The following is a 23,983-nucleotide window of genomic DNA, read 5'->3' as shown; positions in this document are numbered from 1 at the left end:
AGAGGACGAGATGGTTGGACAGTGTTCTTGAAGCTACCAGCATGAGTTTGACCAAACTGCGGGAGGCAGTGGAAGACAGGAGTGGCTGGCGTGCTCTGGTCCATGGTGTCATGAAGAGTAGGACACGACTAAACGACTAAACAACAACAACAACAACAGGTTTCAGGGTATGAAACATAATGACCTTATTCCAGTTTGTCTGGAGACCTTGTGCCTATTGACCTAATTCAGTATGTAAATGCTTCTAAGCCTGAGGGTAAACCTCCTATGTGGCTATTAGTGCCACACTGGCGACCCTTGTCCTAATGTATGAATACTTTGGTTTGCAGTTTTTATTTTCTTTATTAGGGATTTGGCTGCAAGGCACCTGGAACTGCATTTTCTGGCTTGTGTACAGTAACTTTGCTGAACATGCAATGTGTTTGAGGCTGCTCAGCAGTTTTAGAACTCTTTTCATCATAAATATACAGGAGTAAGGAACTGTAGAGCAAACCCAGCATGGCATATCTCTTTTCTTTATGAGTTAGTGGCTGCTGCATTAGATCATATTGGGCTTCCATCAATTTTCTGGTGCCATGAATATTTTGGGAAACAGAGGTTGTCCTAACTGGGATAGATGCAATGTGTAGGCTCTTTGTATCATATCAATAGGACTAGGAAATGTCAGTTGTTTGGGATTTTTAAGAAAAAAATGACAAAGAGAACCAAATACACTTTTTTGGAGGGGGCACCCATCTGTCTTGAGAAACAATGGGGTGCACCTCTGGGGGTGAAGTCAAACCCCTTCACTAGCATCACCAGAGTGACCTCCTTGGGGAACAAGCCTGAGCAGTGTGTGTGTGTGTGTGTGTGTGTGTGTGTGTGTAGGTCCTGGGCTGCCCAGATGGCAATACCCCCCTCTCAGTCTTGCTGATGTGGTCCAAAGGAAAGCAGAGCAATACATTTGGCTGCAGGAGTTGCTGGAAGGAGGCATACAAGGCAGCATCCAACCGTCTCAGGAACTCCACTCTGGATTTCTGTAGGGTTTACTCCTTAGCCTTTTCTTCTCCTGAAGATATCTCTCAAGGCAGAAGTGATTTAGGATCAGAGTTTTCCTTCTCCTAGATAGACTACCTTCCCAGCCTGACAAGCCCCAACTGCCCCTCACTTCCCTCTACAGCACGTACAGAAACCACCTTCTTGTCTGTAGGACCCACTATTGGCCTCATTGGGCTCAATCCACCAGAGTCTGCAGGGGATGTCCCTAACTCACTGAGAGCTTGAGACCCATTAGCTACCCTCACCTGGTTTAGCCGGCCAGTTGAAGCTGTTCCTGGGTGTGGCTGCAGTTGCATACTGACAACTTCTAGGAACCACAGGGGAGAGTCAAGTGCAGGGCAGGGACCAAAAGTGAACAAACTAAACCAGAAGGAGCATGACATGTCCCCCACCAGAGGTACTACCCATCCCCTAACACCCCATACACCGCAAGTACAGACCATAAAGAAATAATGCTTCAAGCCTGAAAGTTGCCAGAAATCCTAGCAATATCAGCATGTGCTATAAGCATAAGAACCCAGCTAGCAGAATGTACTCACATTTTTAACCTGCAGCAACTTTTCATTAATTTCATAACAGTACAAAAATATAAATAAATTTACTGCAGATAAACGTACTGCAGTAAAACTGAGTACACAAAACTGCACGTGTGCAGGCAAAATATATTTCCAGAAAAGAGGTTGGCTGATCCCTGTACCCCTCTTTTTAAATGTAGAAATAATCAATAGTTCACAAAACAATTGGCTTTCAATAGAAAGAATTACCTAGCACAGCACAAAAGAAATATAATGACAAATGCATTCCAGTTTATTGTTTCAGTACAGTTTAAAGAAAATGCTGCATGGTGATTTGTTGCCTTGCTGGGCAGTGTATTGTTTCCTGATATGTAGTGTGTCATGAATAGTGATTTATATTCAGCATTAACTCCTCCCCATTGCTTATAAAAGAAAAGTACAGAAATTTTAGTGGTATTATTTATGCTCTGGGGTTGCTTAGAGCCCTTTTAAGATGTTTGTTATGTAGCTTCCTCCACCAGAGGTACAGAGGGTGGCAACAAGAGAAGAGACCTTTTCTGTGGTGGCTCCCTGCTTGTGGAATGCTAAGGGACATACCGTTAGGTACCAAGCAAAAATATTCTCCTTCTGCAAGACACATATATTTAAAAAGCTTCTCAAGTAGCTGGCTGCCGACTGCTCCATGTGGCTGGCAGGCAGCAAAACAAAACAAACAGCAACAAATAGGTTTATCCAAGAATTAGAAAATAAGATAGAAGCAGGAAAGGTGCACTAAAAAGAAGGTAGAAATAGCTCTTTAGGATGCTAGGGATTCTTGTAGCCAGGGTCCAACAGCTTATGTCTCAGTCACCCATTTAGTTCACCCATTGGCTAAAAACATTGGCAGCCAGGCTGACTCATTTCACAGAAATTGCTTGGGTACCTGCGTGTTTTGCTTCATATCTTTTTCTTAAGATGGCTAGCATATTGGAGGGCTATTTATGTGCTCCTCTGCTTTCCTTTGACCCACTGTTTTTAGAAAAAAAATGTCAGGAGATCCTGTCACAAATATCCCATGCCTCGCCTAATTTGGTTCTCAGGGCAACTCCTAGAGTGCTTTCATACTTGAGGGTAGAATAGTTTTTGTGCATCTCTTCCACTATTTATGTTAATGGCTCATGGAAGGTTAAAGCATAAGAGAATGTGGAGCAGAGGCATTTGTGATGCAAATGACCATTCTTGTCAACACTTGTTTTGCATTTGCATCACAAAGCAAACTGAAGCAAGAGCCGCTTGTCTCTCTGCACTGTCTGTGGACACAAGCTCCAGAGTGGAGGAAGCAACAGCAAGATCTGTAACTGGGGTTTCCTCCCTCATCACTTAGTGCAGACTAGACATAGCATGTGATCACTTCTGGTTGTTGTTGTTTTTAACCAAAAGCAGCTTGGGGAGGCTGTGAGTTTAAGTGGAAGGGGGGGGGGTGTGGGTGTGTGTACACACACATACACACACACAAAATGTTTTGTCATCTTGAGTTTCAGACAGTCTTTTCCAGCCTTGCCTGGAGTGCTGGGGAGTGAACCCGGGCCTTTTTGCATGCAAAGAATGCACTCTCTGACACTAAGCTTTTCCCACCCCTGAGCCTGTCTTTCTTTTGCTAGAATTTCCATGGACAATCTATGTGTTTTAAAGTGTTTAAGAACATAAGAGCCTTTCTAGGTCAAGACCAAGGGCCACCAAGTCTAGGGTTCTTTGCAAGTATCACTTGCACACTTCGTCTGCTGGAAATTGATCAAACGTCTGTCAGTGGATCACCGTCCACCTTCTGTCAATTTCTGTGACAAGTGGAAGTAAAGCATCGGCATGATGGCTAGTAGCTGTTAACCCTATTTTCAAGCCATCCACATTGGATGTCATCACTGCCTCCTGTGATAGCGAGTTCTATAGTTTAACTCTGCACGGTGTGAAGAAGTGTTTTCTTTTATCTGTCCTGAACCTTCCAACTTTAAGCTTATTTAGATGTCCGTGTGTTCTAGTGCTCTGAGAGAGGGAGAAAACCTTTTGTGTCTATCCCCATGCATAAGTTTGTACTATTTTATCATATCGCTTCTTAGTCACCTCTTCTCTAAACTGAAAAGTCCCAAATGCTGCAACCTTTCTTCACTCCACCCCCTTGTTCATTTTCGTTGCCCTTTTCTGAACTTTTCCTAACTATCCAATATCCCTTTTCAGGTGAGGTAACCAGCACTGTGCACAATATTCCAAATGTGGTTGCATCAAATATTTGGATAACAGCATTATGATATTGACAAATGTACACTGTCCTCTGGGGTTGACTTATTGGGGTTACTGTATTTTTTCGCTCCATAAGACGCACCTGACCATAAGACGCACCTAGTTTTTAGAGGAGGAAAGGGGGAAAGCCCCATTTGGGGGGGGGGTCAGCTCACAGTTGTGCAGCTCCTTTTGCAAAGGGGAAAAGCCCATTCTTTTGAGGATCAGCTTAAAGTTGTTGAGCTTACTTTGCAAAGGGGAAAAAATCCTGTTTTTATGGGATTCAACTCGCAGTTCTGCAGCTTCTTTAGGAAAGGAAAGGGAGCCGTTTCTACAGTTTCCAGACAGATAATCTAATCAGCCAGTCACATGTTGTTGGGGAAACAAACAGCCTCCGTCTGCAGAACATTCAACAATGGAGGCCTGGGCAAGAGGGCGGGGCCAGAAAGGGAGCCAGCAATCAATCACACATTCGTTCCATAAGACGCACAGACATTTCCCCTTACTTTTTAGGAGGAGAAAAGTGTGTCTTATGGAGCAAAAAATACAGTATTTCTTAAAGTACGGGCTGACTCCAGTGGTATGTTCTGCTATCGGACCCTTGACTATTTCTGTTGCTTTCCTAGCAGTGATCATGTTAACATATGGATTTATAAACTTGGCTGTAATCTATCTGTGTTGGAGTATGCTGGGAAAAGAGAGATGGGAAAATGCAATTGTTAGACCTGCACAAATTTGTACACTTAAAACCATGGGCTCGTTTTTTAGAAGCAAGTTTGGAAGGAAGTAATGAAAGTTGGATTGCCTGAAGCAGTTAAAAGATGGACTGGCAAAGCACTCAAGAATATAATAAAATATTAAAATATAATGGTGCCAAGGAAAGATGACTACATGTCTTTTCCACCTCTAATCTAATTCATATGTAGACTTACTTAAAGTGCACTCTACGTCTGGTGTCTTTTTGGCCTGACCAGGCATTCCTAGGTAAAAAAATTCCAGTTCATGCTTTGCCTCTGGAAGACTGAAAATTTGCGTCATTATTTTTAACATAACTAGACTGTTGTTGTTTTTTGTTTTGCATATTGCTTTACTTTATTGTCTTACATATTTTTATCTTGAACCCCACCCTGGAATTGATTTTAATGTAAAACAGGTAATAAGTCACATAAATAAATAAAGCCTGCAATCTTAGGTGCACTTACCTAAGTATAAGCCATTGTGGCACATTGAGACCTGCTTCTGATGCCTAGACTTTTCTTTTTCACCATTGTAGGAAATTTACTGAGCATTCCTATATGGAGCTGGGAAACATCTGAAACCAGGCTGCTTGCATTCGTAGAGCTGAAACCTGTGGGCAGGTTTCCTTTGCCTTCTTTTGTCCAGTACTAGCTCCCTCTAAGGGGAGCAAAGCAAGAATGGATCGAATGGCCTGCTCCAGTAATGGCCCCTTTTGGAACACTATTCTGTTTACTGTTGGTGAGAAGACTGCAGGTGGTAACTTCTCCAATTCCCATGCCTTCAGAGGGTGCAGCAGGGCCCTCCAGTAGCAGAGCTCCTCTCTCCCACCGGGAGAACGCATCAGAGCCTGGTGGAGAGACGCCCCTGGCTAATCATAATCCTATCCAGCAGCTCTCCTTAGGGGACAAAGCTTGCACTGTTGAATTCTTTAACTGCTTGTTATTTTGCCACTTCTGACTGCAACTGAGTAACGTTATAGCTTCTCTTATTGACAATTAAAGAAGTGATCACACATTTCAGTGCTGTTTACTTGTGGCCAAAGGTATCAAATTGCTGGTACATGTTACTGTGTGATTTGTTGGTATTATTGTTTTATTTTCTATTATGTTTTCAATTAAATTAATACATAGGAACAGTTTTATATCTGCTTTACAGAATATTTCTATAACTCAACACATTTCTTTACATTGTTGTTCCATTTTTGTAAAAGAAAATGGACTATGGGATGCACCTCAGATAACACCCAATAGATCTTACATTATTAGGTTGATCAATATTCTTTTTTGTTTCAGTAAGATTTACTCAGAGTAAACCCACTGATATGAATGAACATTACTAAGTTAAGTTCATTAATTTCAATAAGTCTACTCTGAGTAAAACATAATTGAAGACTGCCCACCAGTATTCAAAACCCCTTTTCTGAGATTTATTAATAATGCCATTGTAAGAAAGTTGTGACTGTTTATATTCTGATCATTTGTATTATGAGATTTGGGCAGAATGAGGAATAGGAGAGAGAGAGAATGGGAAAGACAGCAGAAGCACTATTGCAGTAAACAGTGCTTTACAACTGTAAGCAGATAGATGGGCAAGAGTAGATTATAAAGGTTATCTGGGGCATGTCCAGTGCAGAGGGGATTGTGTTGCTGCCTGTTTAATCTCTCAGCTCCTTAGAATTTTACCTAATACTTCATAGAAAGTAGAGGTCCTTTTGATCCTGGAGCTTGAACTCAGAAAGTCATATTGAATATCATATGAACAATTTGAAAATTACATCAAGAGTATCATTTTTTAAAGAAAAGTTTTTCGAATCTACTAACTCTGAACTTGGAAGAGACTGCAAATTACATCATTAGAGGAATAGGCAAAGATTTTTGGCATAGCACATTAGCATCTAGAATATCCTATTACAAGAAACTTTTAGAGGGTACTACACCTAAAAGGATTTATGAAAGTGATGGTACAATATGTTCACTTCTGAAATAAAAACAGCTGCCACTCTGAATTTCTTGGAGAAATATTAAATAAACAATACTGCCTGTTTTTTTCTGAATTTTATTTTTATAACAAATTTGCATAATTGATTATAGTCCACATTACAGAATGAGGAGATCAAAATAAACAGTGGGTAAGTGCAAATAAATAGATCAGAGCAATTGGGAATACTAATAATTACAGCCTATTTTACAAGATTATTAAGAAGAGGGATGAAAAGTTGGATTTGCAAGGTCCTGTGCAGTATATACGGTAAATCACAATGCTAGCCATTGCTCCTTTCGCATTAATACATCCTGTGGTCAGACTGGTTGATGTGAACTTACTTTTCATATGTAAGGATTCTACATGTAAAAAGCCTTAACCATTATCAGTTTTTGCCTGGCACTTGTCTATTGTAAGCATGAGTATACAGGGTCTGGATTTCAGGCTGCTTTGTTTTCCCCTGCAATGAGCTTTCTGTGGGCAGACTATAAAGGATCTGTTGAAGGTCACCGGCTCCAACGATTGTCCTTTATGTAATGGTAGCTCTGCTGAGGGAGATATCAGAGTGGTGGGGGAGGAAAGGAAGTAGGCAACAGCAATGGCATTTGCATTAACTTGATAGTGCAACATACACCTCATCTTGGAATCAGGCAATTCTTTGAAAGCCACTTAAAGTTCCATAATAGCCCATGGGTTTTGATTTCCTCTTTTGATGTGTGAACTTGAAGCAAAGCCACGAAACAGGAAGAACTACAGCAAGTATGCCTGTAAAGTTGGAACTGAAAGAACAGACGCTCTATAGAGAATTCACATTTTTGCATCTGCTTCATTTAAGAGAGGAGCAGCACTCAGTATGACACACTTCCCATTGCACATCAATATGAGATCATGATTTTAACCGAACTGGATGGAGGAGGAAGGAAAATACCATGTCAGTAATTTTGTTTCCTTCACACATTAAAGAGGTATAAAATGTGGTTTGCAATGTAATACAGGATATGTAATAAAATGGAATATACCTCATACCATTTGCCAAATTAACGTTTTCTGTGATGATTTGAAGAGAGTCAGATGTTACAGAAATTTCACTGAATGAAATAGAGAGGTATCCAGACTGGAGATGTTCACAGACTGACTGTGCACAGTGGACTGAATCTCCATTGAAGACTCAGTCTTCAGTGGATGGTTGTTTTCCATCAGAGGAAGACTCCTTTGTCTTTCTAACTACCAGTGAGTTGAGGGAAGGAGGCCTACCCATTTGCTGGCTGGCATAGAGCCACTTCTTTGTTACCTAAATAGCCCAGGCCTCTCTGCTTCACCAGCCTGGGAGCTGACATAGGAAGGAGCACCCCTCACACTTTTCCTTAGCTGGTACCAGTGGTGCAGCTGTGAATGTGCTTATGGCTGCACTACTCTACCAAGTGTTAACAATCCCTAAATTGGGATGCACTTGGTCCCTTTGTTACCATCACATTGTGTTGGCCTTGCTGCTAGCACATGATGACAATGGGCTTTGTGATAAATGAAAAATATGATGTGGCAGTCCATCTTTTTGATATGCATACGGTTGAAGTTTAACATTTTATTGTTAGATAAGGGAAAAGATTCTTATATATGAGGATTTAACTGTAGGAAGTTTTTAAATTAGGTACCAGGTGCTTGATCTGGAAACTCCCACGAAATTCCCACCACTTTTACTTAGCCCATGGAGATTTTGGCCACCCTCTGGACTTACGATGCAATTAGAACAAACGAGGTTATGAGGCTACTTTTTCAGTGTGGCTTAACAATCAATCCATCTTCCCGGGGATTCTTGGAAATTATAGCTCTCCAAGGGCAATAGGATTTGTCTAAAAAACTACAGTTCCCAGGATTCTTTGGGGGATTATACCACTGTTAAAGTGGCATAATAGTGTTTAAAATATATAATGCAGATGTAGCCCCATACTTCCTGTTATTACTGGGTATTGGGAACTAGATTTCAGAGAAGTCATGTTACTAAATTGGCTGCTAAAAATATTTTCCTAAGGCCTAAATGAGAACGCTAGCATGTATGAAGATTGTATTTAGCATTAGCCAAAACTGTTGACTATAAATGTAGCCTAAGGTATTGATTATATATTTAGCAAAGTTATTAATTACAGTGTACTGTATTAAAGTCTAACAATGTGTAGAGCAATGTAATCATTTAAGAGCCTAGCTGCAGAGTAGTATATAAAATAGATGAAGGACTACAAAAAAAATTGCTGTTAAAATAAGGCCTATAGCAGCTACTCTTCCCTTACCAGTGTGCTTAAAGGTCTTGGATGTGATTCTGGATTGTGCTTCATATTGCATTAAGCAGTTTATTTTCTGGGTAAAATATATTTGTGAGTCTTTTATGTATGGAAGCTGAGAAATAAGTAATGGTCATCCTAGTATAAATCCCATTTGCGACCTACTCTGAATTTTCTAGCACAATATTGCAAAACGTATTATGTTTCTAAATAGTATGGTGTTCAAAAAACACTTCTTCTCTTGGACATGGTTTGCAACATACAGCAATAACAAATCACAGTAATCTTAAAAGCAGATTAACATTTTGAACATGCAAAGAATAAAAATAAATTGTAGAGTATTTTGAGCATATGCTGCTGTATATGAGTGAACTGTAAATAGCTATGATGGTCAGAACACAGGGGAAATGGGATTAATTGTAATCCCACAGCATTTGAGCAGCTAAAATCATCCAATAGCTGGGGGGGGGGGATGTCAATTGATCATTTTAAAACTAATTCGAATATATTTTTGCTTTAGAAAAAGCAGACAGACAGGAAGAAAACTGCAACAATCTTATTTACAGCTAATGGCCAGACATTACAGATGTTTCTACTAATCTTTGCATATTTGAGTAAGAATATATTTACAAAAACAAGCCTATTTGCAGTGCAATCTTATGCCCACCTACTCAAAAGTAATTCCCATTAAGTTCAATGAAATTTATTCCCAGGTAATTGGGAATGCCGCCATAGTTCAATATATTGACCTGGTGTGAACAACATGGTAAGCCAATTTATGGCTTTCTGGCACTGCAAAAATGTGCAGGCTCCTGGAGACGATCTCACAAACACTTCGTTCCTCCCTGGTCCTTTTTGTTGCCATGCTCCACTGAGCAAAGGTTTAGTTTAGCTTACCATCCATATGTGGACTCCTTGTTAAGCTGTCTTCTCACTAACCATGAGTTTGGCTTCTCGTGTTGTGTGAACCAAGCAAATGTCACAATTCCTGAATTCTTTAGTGGACCTGTATGATGCTTTTATTTACATACACAAACAAACACACACTATGTTTAGGGTTATTGCAAAATCCGTGCAACATACCGTATTTTTCGCCCCATAAGACGCACTTTTCCCCCTCCAAAAATGAAGGGGAAATCTGGGTGCGTCGTATGGGGCGAATGCAGGCTTTCGCTGAAGCCTGGAGAGCGAGAGGCATCAGTGCGCACCGACCCCTCTCGCTCTCCAGGCTTCAGGAAGCTATCCGCAAGCCTTGCAAGCCCGGTGGGAGTATCCGCGGGCTCACAAGGCTTGCGGGCAGCAGCCTGCAGCCCCCGCGAGTGTCCGCAAGCCTTGCGCGCCCGGCAGGAGGTCCCACCGGGTGCGCGAGGCTTGGGGCGGCAGCCTGTCGCCCAAAGTACGGGGAGCCCTCCGGAGGGCTCCCCCTGCTTCGGGCGAGTGTCTGCAAGCCTCGTGCGCCCTGCAGGAGGTCCCACCGGGTGCGCGAGGCTTGGGGCAGCAGCCTGTCGCCCGAAGCACGGGGAGCCCTCCGGAGGGCTCCCCCTGCTTCGGGCGAGTGTCTGCAAGCCTCGCGCACCCGGCAGGAGGTCCCACCGGGTGCGCGAGGCTTGGGGCGGCAGCCTGTCGCCCGAAGCACGGGGAGCCCTCCGGAGGGCTCCCCCTGCTTCGGGCGAGTGTCTGCAAGCCTCGCGCGCCCGGCAGGAGGTCCCACCGGGTGCGTGAGGCTTGGGGCGGCAGCCTGTCGCCCGAAGTACGGGGAGCCCTCCGGAGGGCTCCCCCTGCTTCGGGCGAGTGTCTGCAAGCCTCGCGCGCCCGGCAGGAGGTCTCTCCGGGTGCGCGAGGCCTGGGGCGGCAGCCTGTCGCCCGAAGCACGGGGAGCCCTCCGGAGGGCTTCCCCTGCTTCGGGCAGGTGAGCGCAAGGCTTGGGGCGGCAGCCAGGGCTGGGAAATTATTATTTTTAATTCATTTCCCCCCCCCCCAAAATGAGGTGCGTCCTGTGGGCCGGTGCGCCTTATAGGACGAAAAATACGGTATCAGTTAGACTCATTCAGAAGCATGTGGGCTTCTGTCCGTCACCTCCCCTCTCAACTCAAATCATGCTTATTATTACCACATTCACAATGTACTTATTTAAGCAAAAACACAGTGTTATATCCAATTAATTCCTACACATAGATGATCCATTGAAATTAATGGAACTTATTTAATCATATTTATTAATTTAATTTGATGCTACTCTGAGAAGCGTTGGCTACGGGTCTTAAATTACAACAGAGGTCACCAATTGTTTTGGACCAGAGGGCAAAATTTTGAATTTTGAGAAAGTGCTGTGGGCACAAGTGAACAAAATAGCTACCATTGGAGGCAGAGCTGTTGTATTCTGCTCATTATGAGTTTGAATTGAAAGCATAACACAAAATTAGAGTCATAGTCATTCTTGTTTCCCTATCCCGTGGGACAATGCTTGCCATGCGACATTAGCTACCTCAATCTGGTCCTGACTGGGGAGCTCAAACAGTTGATTTCTCCTACATGCACACCTATAACAACAGGGAGCATTATGCAGTACCAGGAAAAATGTACAAAATGGCTACACCACACTCACTTTTTTGCATACAAGATACAGAGCACAGACACACATGCATCTCTCCCTCTCTTTCATAGACCACACATTCATACATTCCCCCCTTAAACACAACACATGTCCATCTCTCCCTCTCATATATATGGGTGTCTGCAATTAAAAAAATTGTGTGTGTGTGTGTGTGTGTGTGTGTGAGAGAGAGAGAGAGAGAGAGAGAGAGAGAGAAATGTTGAAAGGTTGTAGCAGACTAGCAGGGAAAGCTCCTGCTAGTGCAACTGTTTAGCTGAATCCGACACCAACTTTTTTTTTTAAATGAAAGCTGAGTATCTGGGGGTTGGGGTTTACTCCAGGGGCAGCACAGAAGGCTTCACAGGTGCCATGGTGCCCGCATGTGCTGGGTTGGCAATCCCTGGCACAATGTTTAAACTCCTTGTTAATGTCAAAGGCTTGTGAGGGAGAAAAAGAGAGAAAAAGCTTTTCAGGTTTCAGGGGTTGAAATAAAATGTCATGACTGTACTAGAGAACTTAATGCTGATCCACTGCATTGATTCACTTTGATGACCTCTCCCTAAAACTCTGTGTTATTAATTAGGTCTCAATTGTGTGTTTCTTAGAGCTCCCTGAAGAGAAGAGGCAGCAGGGATATTCACAAAGAAAAGAAGGCATTTGCTCAGGTACCTGTTTCCAACCAAGTATATGTTTTATAAAGTCCACATGAAGATTGACCGAGCAAATTGATGCTGTTCCTCTGTGTGCCCAGGCGCAGTGAGCCTGCTACCCCTAAAGCGTGGAGGATGAGAAGCAAAATAGCCACAGTACAACAATCTGGCATCAAACAAGCCACAACTTTTATTGATTACAGGTGTACGTAGGCTTAGGCTTTGGCACTGAGTACACTGAATCATCCAATACATCTGCTGGCTGGTTACAATTTGGGGTATGATCAAATAGGAACAATCCCTCAGGATTGCCACCCTAGGAAGTGCTATGGCCCTCAGCCCCCATCCGGGCATTTGGACAGAAAGACCTCCCTAGGATCCATTCAGTGTGACACCCTGTTAGCTTAGAGTAGGGAGAGGCTAAGACTTCTGACTCCCCCCTCCCCCCGCTTGATTAAGGATCCCCCACAATGCTTTATCTGCCAAAAGGTGTGACGGTTGCTATGAGGTAATCAAAAAACCCAGACGGGTCCAGTTTGCCTGGAGGAAAAATCCCTCACCTTGCATAGCAAAGTGTTCCCGCGGACCCACCTGAAACTCTGCCGAAAAAGGGAGAGAGGGTGGGAGATCATTATTCAATTGAGCTGCGCGCAGAAAAAGAGACAAACCTATTTTATGTCCAAGGAATGGACCTGAGTGAAGACCCCCCCCCCCGCCAGGGAGACCCCAGTTGGGTCTGCCCCCCTCCCAAGGACATGCAGCCAAGGACATGGCCAGATTCACAGGCAGGCTAAATTTAAATCCCACGATTAGTGGGAAAGGATGGGAGTTCTCCTGCCATTTGTTAAGGAGCCAGAGAAGAGGTGTCATGCCATGCTACAACTGACACCTCACAGGGGAAAGGTAAGCAGGATTTACAATTTTTTGAAATGCTAAAGTTGTCAGAACCTCCTTAAAATCAACTTACAATTCATAATTGCTTGTAGTTTTTATATAATACACACCTTTGATTCCCACCCCACCCCCACTTCTATCATCTCTCTAGACAAAAGCTGAAACTTTTCTTGTGGAAAATAAAGCACCTTGTCTCAAAGTATTTGGAGCAAAGAGAGCTCAGGGACATTCACTAAATTTATCCTTGGTGCCAAGGTTTTTGTGCTAATGAGCATCTTGGCACTTCACACATTGAAACAACACATAGTGTGTTATTCTCTCAGAGTTTGAGGCATTGTTTTTTCATGAGAGCTGAACAGCATGTGATAGCAAGATACCCGTTTCTTTCCACCGGATTAAAATAGAAAAGTTAAAGCCATCCACTTGCCTCGCTTGCATTCAATTTTTATTAAATTCCTAAAGTGTGGATTTCCTCAGTACTCTTGGTTTAGAATTCTACTCCTATCCTGTAAAGAAACCCCACCCCACCCCACCCCCCAGTTTTTATACAATTAGTTGTTATATAGATTGGGCACATGCATTAGATTTCCAATCAGTGGTTGTGTTTCAACTATCAAATCTCAAATTAATAGTCTCTGTATGCACAAGTTTCATGCACCTGTATGATTAATCTGACTGTTGCCAATGGAAGCTGAAGACAACGACAGGCAGATAAAGATGCTGTGAGTCTCCATGTTACCGCTCACTGCAGACTGTATCTGGACTATATTTTCCACCTACATTTGCCCTTTTCCAAATACAATAAAGTTACTTTCAAACAACTGAGAGCCAGCCATACAACAGAGCTGTTAAGCAAACAGAGGCCAGAAAACCAATTTAATATTCCTAGATGAATAAAGATGTCTTAACTTGGAGCCTCAAAGCTTGTGGTGTCAATGAAGTTTTCTTTCCTCCTTGAAAGATTGACAACATGTTCCCCATTATATGATCAGCTGAGGGAAAGTGGCATTTCTGTTCCTTCTATAAATACATATACTTGTCTGGATCTTAGTTCCTAAGTGTTTGTTGTCACTTACATTAAGGTACTCAATTTTTTTGGATCAAATATTAGGTTTAAAAAATCCAATGATGTGAAAACAAAGAGAGTGCTAGCTATACTTCTCTGCATTTAGTTTTATTGAAAAAAAAAAGTTTCTGTTCAGCAGAGCTGCAGAATGGAGCTTCTTGGAAAGTGCCAGGCAGCAGTCAGGACACAAAGAAAACTGTTTCTTCAGCGCAAGGTAGGATTATTGGCACCTGCCCAATTTCCTGGGCACCAGCTATGCTGCCATCTCATCCAGCTTACAGCCCAGTAAGTGCATAGCCATATTCTGCCTGGCAAAGACCATTGAGGAGGTGACAGGAGTTGGAAGATTTGATTTTCATCCCTTTCTCTTCAGGTCTACCTACTGGTCAAAGATACAGAGATATATATATATACTTATATACATTTTGCAGTATGAGCAAGCCCTCAATTTCATCACAGCTTCTGCGCTGCAATCCTAATTTGTTCATGTTCCTCTTTCTGCCCCCCCCCTTCATTTTTGCATCTGGTGTACATTGCAAGCTCTTTGGCAGCTAATGTATCTGTATGTAGAACTCTCTTCAAAATGCAGAGTACACATTGTGTAAAATTAGCTGACATGCCTATACCCTGTATGTGCCCAGATTCTGTGAAGAAGACCTCATCAACATACAGAGGTTGGATGAGGAGGTGGTAATGGGCATGTTATGACCTTCTCGTGGATGCACTGACTGAATTTTGCATGAACAGTTCTAGAGTTGGGGCCAATATAAGGGGCAAAACAATGCAAACACACCTTATGCCTGGGGGATGGGGTTGGATTAGGTAGATGTCGCCAACACCACCAGCTCAACCAGCCTGCCACTGTTCATCCTTCTGCAGACCAAATGGAGCTGGGTGAGCAGTATTCCTTCTGGTGGTATTCCCACCAGCAGGGGCCAATGAAACTCCAAAGCAGGGCATTCTGATGGCAAGGAAGGGATGGTGTTGATCACAGATAAGACAATAGAACAGCTTTTCCTAGTTTATGGCACTTATAGCTAGATGGGGGTGATGGGAGTTGTAGTTCAAAACATCTGTAGGTCATCAAGTTGGAGAAGGCTGCTGTAGATGATTTCTAAGAGAAACTGGATCCCACAACCAGTGGAAGTTCATATCTGATAAACGAGACTGTCTAATAGATCAGAGCAGCTAATCTGTCACTTTAAGATTGGTTCACATTACAGATTTATCTGGTAACAAATGAGCTAACTTCAATTTCTAATGTAGCCAATGCATGGAACTTTTATTTGCATATTCTGTGCTATAATCCTGTTATTTTCCTGCTGCTTGGCATTTAATAGCTCTGCCTTGCTACCAGAGATGGTCCTTAATTAGCATGCCGTTTGGTAATGAGCATATGCTTACTTAATATTTCTTTATGTATTTCTCACAATATTTAAGGCTCTGTGCATGAAAAAAAGGAAAATGGAAAATGCTAAATTAACCTTACCCAGATTTAACATAAGATGTCAACAAACAATCCTAATCGTTCTAATTGAAATAAGATATATGTTGTCGAACATTTTGATTTTGTTAACTGATGTTGCCATATGTTTTTCTCTCTGCAAACATGCATACATAACACACACACACTTATTTACATCTATCATAATTTGTTACTTTTGCACTAATTGGGATATACCATTTGAGAAGTTTTAGTTAAGGAAGTTAACCTCAGACTGCAATTCTGTACACACTTACCTAGAAGTCAGTCTCACTGAACTTAACGAGGCTTACTTTTTAATAGACATGTATGTGTAGGTTTATACTATTAAGGTACAATAATTTTTAACATGCATAGGGAATCTAAGTCTAAGTTCTTTGGAGATCAATCGTGGCTGAGTAAGATTGTCTTCCATGAATATGGTCTTAACAGTGTGTCCGTAAGTGACTATGGAGGCCAATTCTGGATCCACATGTCCTTCCACAGTTGGAACATAGGTTTCTGGGCAGGAGTTGATCACTATGAGTCTAAGGGCCTTTCATATGTCTGCCTTAAATTACTATATGCTTATAGAAATCTTGAACTCCCTCTGCCAATACACTCTTTAATGGAGCAGACATCACTAGGAGATGCATGGGAGCTACATTGCTCCCATAAATGTAATGTACAAACAGGGACTTTATTACTGAAGGTGGAAGTAAATGTCAGCTCTGCCCATGGACACCATTTTTTCCACATGTGTGTGACATCTCTCATTTTATTTTATTAGTTTTGATCAAACAGAAGCTGCAATCTTACATGTCACTGCAGACCTTCTAAAGCAGGTGTGGGGAACCTCTGGCATGTGGGACATACTGGGATTTGCTATAAGATACTTTATACTGGATTTTGTAGCAGCTGATTTTCAGTTATAAGTGGCAATAATACTGGACTCCTATAAAATCAAGGGATGCGGGTGGCACTGTGGGTTAAACCACAGAGCCTAGGGCTTGCTGATCAGAAGGTCGGCGGTTTGAATCCCCGCAACGGGGTGAGCTCCCGTTGCTCGGTCCCTGCTCCTGCCAACCTAGCTGTTCGAAAGCATGTCAAAGTGCAAGTAGATAAATAGGTACTGTTCTGGCAGGAAGGTAAACAGCGTTTCCATGCACTGCTCTGGTTCACCAGAAGTGGCTTAGTCATGCTAGCCACATGACCTGGAAGCTGTACGCCAGCTCCCTCGGCCAATAAAACGAGATGAGCGCCACAACCCCAAAGTCGTCCATGACTGGACCTAATGGCCAGGGGTCCTTTTACCTTTTACCTATAAAATCAACAAAACTTCTATACTTATTAAGTATCACACAGTGCTGCGATGATTTATTGAACCATTTCCTACACTGGAAGATAGCCATGTACACTTCAGTGTGCATGACGGATTAAAGCCTCACATAGTGAGGGTTATGCAGCTCACAGAAAAAGTGTGTACAGAATTACACTGCTGCTTGCAAACTTTGGGCCTTCTTTGGGGTGGCATGCATAATTTTTTGTGGAAGGGCTTCTAAACTTAGAAACTAATAATTTGTTCATTTTGTAGTAGCTGAAAACATGTGCAATCTTTGAAACATTTGTATTTGTAGCTGTTATTTTTCTGAGAATCTATAAGGTGGCAATTTTTCCACATTTAACCAGCTGTGCGTTCATTGAATGTGTGTGTGTGTGTGAGAGAGAGAGAGAGAGAGAGAGAGAGAGAGAGAGAGAGAAGGATGTTGAGCTACAACTCACATCTTCCCTATACCTGCTTTATGGAGCTACAGCCATTGTGTTTGTATTTTAAACAATTTCCTCTTTATCTCTTCATTTTTGGGATATTTTTCTTGGCAGGAAGACAGCGCTGATTTAAAGTGCCAGCTTCAGTTTGCCAAAGAAGAAACAGCATTGATGCGTAAGAAGATGGCCAAACTAGGCAGGGAGAAAGATGAATTGGAACAAGAACTTCAAAAGTACAAGTCTATCTATGGAGATGTAGAAAGTCCACTCCCTATTGGGGAAGCTGGAGGACCACCCAGCACAAGAGAAGCTGAACTGAAGCTTCGTCTGAAACTAGTAGAAGAGGAAGCTAACATTCTGGGGAGAAAATTAGTGGAGCTGGAGGTAGAAAACAGAGGTATTAAGGCTGAGATGGAGGATATGAGATGCCAGTATGAGAGAGCATGTTTAAGCCAGGACCATGTTTCAAGCATTCCTACCTCACCTTATGGTGACTCTCTGGAGTCAGCAGCAGAGCTTCGCCGTCATTTGCAGTTTGTAGAAGAAGAGGCAGAACTGCTGAGGAGATCGATCTCTGAAATTGAAGATCATAATAAGCAGTTAACAAATGAATTAAATAAATTCAAATTTGAGCCTGGACAAGAGTCTGGCTGGCTTGATGAAAATGCTTCCAAGTGCAGTGGATCCTTACAAGAAGAGTTAAAATCTGCTCGAATTCAAATCAATGAACTGAGTGGGAAAGTGATGAAACTCCAGTATGAGAATCGTGTATTGATATCCAATGTACAGCGCTATGATCTTGCCTCACATCTAGGCCTGAGGACTTCAAGCCCTAGGGACAGTGATGCTGAGAGTGATGCAGGGAAGAAAGAGTGTGACAACGAAGAGGGCCATCTACCTCAACCAAAGAGAGAGGGACCCATTGGGGGTGAAAGTGACTCAGAAGATGTATATGAAAAGACATCGGGTTTTGGGAGTGGGAAGCCATCAGAAGTTAGTGATCTTTGTTCCACTGAACTAACAAGGGCCAAAGAGGATACAGAGTCTTTGATCAGCATCAGGCGTGAGGCTGAAAGGCTTGAAAGAGCTGTTGACCGTCTCATCATTGACACGGATAGTTTAATATATGAATCAAAAGTGCACATAACCAGCAGTACTTCCTCTGAGCAAGGTCTGGAAAAAGATGAAGGAAAACCGGAGGGTAAGAATGAGCCGGAACTTTTGGATAATATTAATTCAAGAATGAAAAATTTCCAGAAAGAACTGCAAACTTTCCTAGAGAAGGTTGACAGTATTGGGGAAGGCCTCAAAGACCAAATGGAAGACCTTTCCCCTCTCCCTCACCTTACAGAATCCTCTAGTTTTCTCTCCACAATGACATCTTTATCCCGAGACTCACCCATTGGTAACCAGGGAAGGGAGCTAATTTCAGATTTTCAGGTAGGTGGACTTCTTGTTTGTCACCTCACTTTTTTTTTAATTCTTTCCTGCTGCACTGGTGCTATTTTTACACATGGCTGCTTTGTTATGATTTTGAAGTATAAATGATAAAACTTTTTTTTAGGTTTTTATCTTCTACTTTGCTACAGAGGCTGTTCCTCATGGCAAAAAAAGCTAACAGAAGCTAAAGGCATCTGAATCTTTTCATTTCCTCCGTCCTTGATCTGCTATATTCATGGCCGTTTTGTTCTGATGTCAAACTTTTTTAAAAAGTTACTGAGAGGCACCATCACAAAACATTTTCTTTTCATACGCCATTAGCAGCTTTGCTAATGAATGTGTAAATTACCTTTCCCCCTCCTATTATTCTGATTCCTTAAATGAAATGTGTTCTCAAAAGGTCTTGCTAAACATAAAAATCCAAAATAAAATAAGATATTCTTGCAAAGCCTGCTTGCAGCTCTCTCACATAACCGAGGGGTGAGCAAAGAAGCACTGTAGCCAGCGAAGGACTGCCTTTCGTAACCCGTTTCCCCTGGGCTCATGTCTATACTGCCACAGCTGCCACACTGGATATGGCTTTTCTGCACAGCACAAGTAAGGATGGAAGAGCCTTGTATCCCCATATCCTCCATAACTTGTATGCTTGCTGTTGGTTTGACTCATGCATCCTCATTGCATGCGCCTCATAACCAGTGTGCATTCTTTCCCCTCTCTTTCTCTTTTTTGCTTTTCAGATATTTCAGCCCATTATTTTGCTCATCCTCATTTTAGTTCTGTTCTCTTCACTTTCTTATGCCACTGCATTTAAGTTGGTTTTTCTGTTCATGCTTTTCTTTGTCTTGTAGTTTTTTCAGTCGTCTACCTTACCCATTTTTGTTTCTTTTATTTCCTTCTGTCCTTTTTTGTGTTATCAACCCCACCCATGCACCTAACAGTCCAAACTGAGGGATCAGATGGAGTGGCAGCGCAGCCAAGACCATGGAGACGAAAGAGAGAGTCATCATCAACGAGGCACCACCGAACCACACTGCAGAGCTGATGGAGAATTTAAACTCTACAGGCCAGGAAACAAGGGTTGTTTCAGTCTAGAGGTTAGCACAGCCTATTAAAAAGCTCTTGCTGCCCTCAAAGGGACCAATAAGTGTTTGTCGCAGAAGCTAAGGCAAAGTGGTGGGAAATAATTCATATGGGCTATTATGACTTGAACTTGAGCTAAAGCCAACCACAACAACCCACAATGTTCGCTTAAAACCTCTGCACTCTTAGACTTCTGTGATCCTAATGGCCACCCCTGATATACCTGTAACTGACCTGGAAAGAAACAGATAGCCAGAATGCCATGTGTGAAATGTGGGTGGTTGTTGTGTTGCTCACCTTGATGGCTTTGAAAAATCATTGGAAGTTAAATTATATACCTCAACACTATATCAAGCAATAGTCACTACAAGGTTGCAGTGTAGTATGTTCCTTGTATTTCTCACCAACAAAACTTTCAGAAAGCCCATGTAATTTTTTTCATGCTTGATAGCATATAAATAGTTGTGATTTTATGGACATGCTCCAAAATCCCCCACACAGAAGGGCTTCCTTTTTTTTTTCTTCTGTGAAGAACATCTCTCTAAACGTATAGAACTATTTCTTGTTGTATACATCAACCACTTTCATTCTCTAGAACAACAATCAGCTTGCATACATAAGCATCATAAGTATGATGACTTGTATATTTATCCATAGATGATACATTGTGAGCTGTCACTGCTAATGGTTGCAAAACATTAGTTTCCATCATAGTCCATCTGGCTGTGTTCTGGAACCAGCCAAATTTGAATTCTTAATCGTGGGTATGTACAGATGTTGAGTGGTGATCTCTGTAGAATAGCAGTCACTAGATTTTGTTTAGATGTATGACTTTCATCCTGGATTGAGTTGACAGGAAACTGTTCCCAGTCCTTACTGGCTGAAAAGCAGTGATGCCACTAACCCAATTCTCTTCACCTTCTTCCGAAAGCAGTTTTAAAGTGTTTTAAACCTTTTAAAGAGGGTATGAATGTATATTTGATTCCTTAAATTTACATGCAGCATTTTAAAATTACAAAAGGCTGATTGCATGGAGGAAGTAGCAAGATAAGACAATTAAATCAGCATTTGATTCACAGTCCAGCAAGTCTGTCAGATGCATTGCCTAGATTGGAAGGTGGGGAGGAAGATTTGAAATGTAGAGGAGAGAAGAATGCAGCAAGCCTCAATTTGCATGTATGTTTGTGCACAACATGTATTAACTTTTGTTGTGGTTCAGCCAGGCACAGAATGAATAGGCATAATCAGAATTAGGGAAATGAAAGAGGGCAATGAGAAATAAGCAGAGTTTGGAAGCATGTTGGTATTACGCTAAATAGTTTGTTCTAATGGCCTGTGTTGAACAGACATATTATTTTACAGTCTGTTTAGGGCCCAGACTTGCCAGCTCTGTACCAGATTCCTTCTTTAATGGATGAGCAAACATGCAGATGGGCATAGAGACATTAGATATTATAAATAAATTTGGTCAGTGTATTAAAAAAAAATATTATCCCAGAGAATACGAATATGAAGTAAATGTTAGCCATTTATTTCAGACATGTATATGACACAATATTGCAATATGACATAAGATTTCTTGTTACAGGGTAGTCCTTTACAGGTAATAAAACCTGTACTTTAATCCATGGATCAAAAGTGTACAAAACACACCTGTTTGCCTGAGATAAGAGTTTTGGGGGGGTTTTGCAATCAGTTCTATGTTTTGTCAAACTAAGGCCACGTCAACAACTGATCAAACTTTATACTGTACTATAATAAGCTGACATTAAATTTATATACAATGGCACAAAGTTTAGAGATCCCAGGAAGAGCATTAATTTGCCATTTTTTTGCCATTATAAAACAGGGAAACCACGGTTATTTGCATGTGGTGAAATTATTTTTGAGTGTTGATTTTAGATTTTGTGTTAACATAGTTTGGTTCATAACTATGGGCAATAAGCTATGAGGGCATTAACACTTGACGAAGCCCATTGTTTATTCAGTCAGAAGGGAAAGCACTGGAGTTTTACTAGCCATATAAAGTGTTTTTAAAGCATGGAATGGTGATTATCATTTGTGACTGTGGGAAAAATAGTCCACTTGCATTTGACAAGAATAAAAGACTTGGATTAACAGAAGACTCTGAAAAAGAGTGGCTTCAAGATGTTAAAGTTTAACTAATCTGCATTAAGTGCTCCTTCAGAACTTTCCCTGAATGGTGGATCAGTTATTCCAATCTGCATTTGTGACTATGAGAACAGACCCATGTGTTTATTTATTCTAGATTCATTAATCCTACCTCTTCTCCTTCATTGGCAGGGATATAGAAGATATCCCAGTTCACAGTAATTTACCAATCTGTTGATACAAAATATATTTTAACTGAGCAAAATTATATACATTGAAGATAGAAAATGGGAAGTAAACTGTTAAAGAATGATGTTGAAGATAGCACTATTTTGTTATCTTCCCCAAGTAGATGTGCCATTGATTCTCTCCCAGGTCAAAATGGCAAAAGGGAACTTTTTAGCTGCTTTGCTCTGAATAAATGTCTTTGCATTGGCCACTTAGGAAATCTGTAGATTTTTCATCTTGTTGGATAGGGCATATAAATAACGGATAGGGGGACGTGAACCTCAGTTTGGTTTAAACTTGCTTTTTGAGTATAATTAAATTATTGATTTGATGCTATTTTTTCTTGCTATTGATGATACATATTTCTTTTTGCAAATAAAATAAAAATAGATGGAAGATAAAAAATTTAAAAAGAAGCCCCCCCCCCAAAAAAAAATTTCTAGGTCTGTTTTCCCACTGCAGATTATTTTATACATAGTGTTGTGGTAGATTAATTGTTAGATGACAGACAATGTAAGCCTGTTGTCTTTAATTTGGAACCACCCTCTAGTCTTAAGTTACTTTAAATTGCTGCCATTATTTGTGCTGCACCAGTAGTTATTAGCATACAGTATTATTAGTAGGTAAACTCTTGGGTTAAGTATATGCTTTGAAAGAAACTTGTCTTTAAAAAAAAAAGTCTTAAGAGCAGACTTCTTATTTTCTTCATTAAAGCTAGTCATTCAACTAGTTCAGCACTGGGGAGGAGACAGACGCCTACTGAAACATTTCAACTCATTATTCACAGATAGAATAGAGCCCTGCTATTGTGCGAGAGAGAACTATATTTCTAAATCTTTAATATGAACAAACTATTGGCTCCAAGGAACTGTAAGCAGAAGGGAAATAGCTAGTAGCACTGACTACAAAACCTTGGGCAAGTGCTGGAGTAGGAGTTCTTCTTTATTGAATTTATATACACTGTGCTGTATGATGTGGATTCTGTAATAGTTCTCATGTTTCTCCTTGCAGAAGATTACATTTGGGTTTCATTTACAACACTCTAGTGCAGGAGTAGGGCTCAGCTGGCAGGCCAGGTCCCAACTCCCCACCCCCAGAGTGGCTCACAGGCCACTTTGACAGGTCAGTGAGTCTACCCACCTGTCAGTTACCTGATGTCAAAGGTCAAGTGTTTCCCTAGGAAACATGTTTGTTGCCCATGTGGCTTGATTTCAAGCTATACAGGCAAAGGAGGCATTTCTAGCAAGTGCTGATAAGCTAGTTGCCAATCACAGCAATCCCCACTTTGGCCAGGGAACTCCATAGTCCTGTCAACTCCAGCAGGGCTTTATGCCAGCTGATTGGCACTAACAGCAATCCTTGCTCCCAAACAACAATTGGGAGTGTACTTTAAGGTTCCAGATACCAAATATGAACACAGGAACCACTTTTGGATCCATAGCCAGTCATCCCACTTCATAAATTGTCCTTTCACTGCCTTGCTTTTTCCTCTTTCTTTGTGTCTTTTGAATTGTGAACCTGCTGTCTCAGAAAATACTTTACTTTGTGGGACAGAACTAAGTATTATTATAACATTGTTCATTAATGTGGAGCAAGCATGTTGCTTGTTCCACAAGCCCTAAGATGTTTGGAATTCCTAAACAAGCCCTCTGCCATTCTGCATGACAAATTACTTTTGAAACTGAAGGGAGTGTCACATAAACAGTTTTGTGAAATGGCAACAAGAAGAAAAATAGCACAGAACAAAAGAACAGGGCTACTTGGTTCTGTTTGTGTGCCTTGGGATGGTATTTTCTCAAACAGAAATTTCCTCACACGGCACAGGAAGCAAATTGGGCAGGTTGTGGCTTTTAGCTTTAGAAAAAGGGACCAGAGAAGTCAGAGTTAAGCA

The 23,983-nt window shown here is 41.5% G+C and overlaps 1 protein-coding gene and 1 long non-coding RNA gene across 10 annotated transcripts in view; one reads left to right on the top strand and one right to left on the bottom strand.

The window, feature by feature from the left end:
- LOC309539329 overlaps positions 1-23,983 on the bottom strand; it is a 205,127-nt gene that overhangs the window by 82,978 nt on the left and 98,166 nt on the right. The gene's annotated exons all lie outside the window — the stretch shown is intronic.
- Positions 1-23,983, top strand: part of MTCL1 (microtubule crosslinking factor 1) — a 96,848-nt gene that overhangs the window by 41,274 nt on the left and 31,591 nt on the right. For 4 of the 9 annotated variants that reach the window (XM_082235309.1, XM_082235315.1, XM_082235311.1 and 1 more), the window contains exons 4-7: positions 11,999-12,058; positions 14,140-14,217; positions 17,347-18,672; positions 19,611-19,766. In XM_082235309.1, coding sequence (XP_082091435.1) covers positions 11,999-12,058; positions 14,140-14,217; positions 17,347-18,672; positions 19,611-19,766 — 1,620 coding nt within the window. The remainder of the gene's footprint in view (positions 1-11,998; positions 12,059-14,139; positions 14,218-17,346; positions 18,673-19,610; positions 19,767-23,983) is intronic. The other 5 variants (XM_082235310.1, XM_082235312.1, XM_082235313.1 and 2 more) reach the window with 3 other exon arrangements.

The sequence above is a fragment of the Podarcis vaucheri genome (genome assembly GCF_965113315.1).
Source record: "Podarcis vaucheri genome assembly, chromosome: 8".
In the NCBI taxonomy this organism is placed as follows: Eukaryota; Metazoa; Chordata; class Lepidosauria; order Squamata; family Lacertidae; genus Podarcis; species Podarcis vaucheri.
This window is presented reverse-complemented; position numbering and strand designations above follow the sequence as displayed.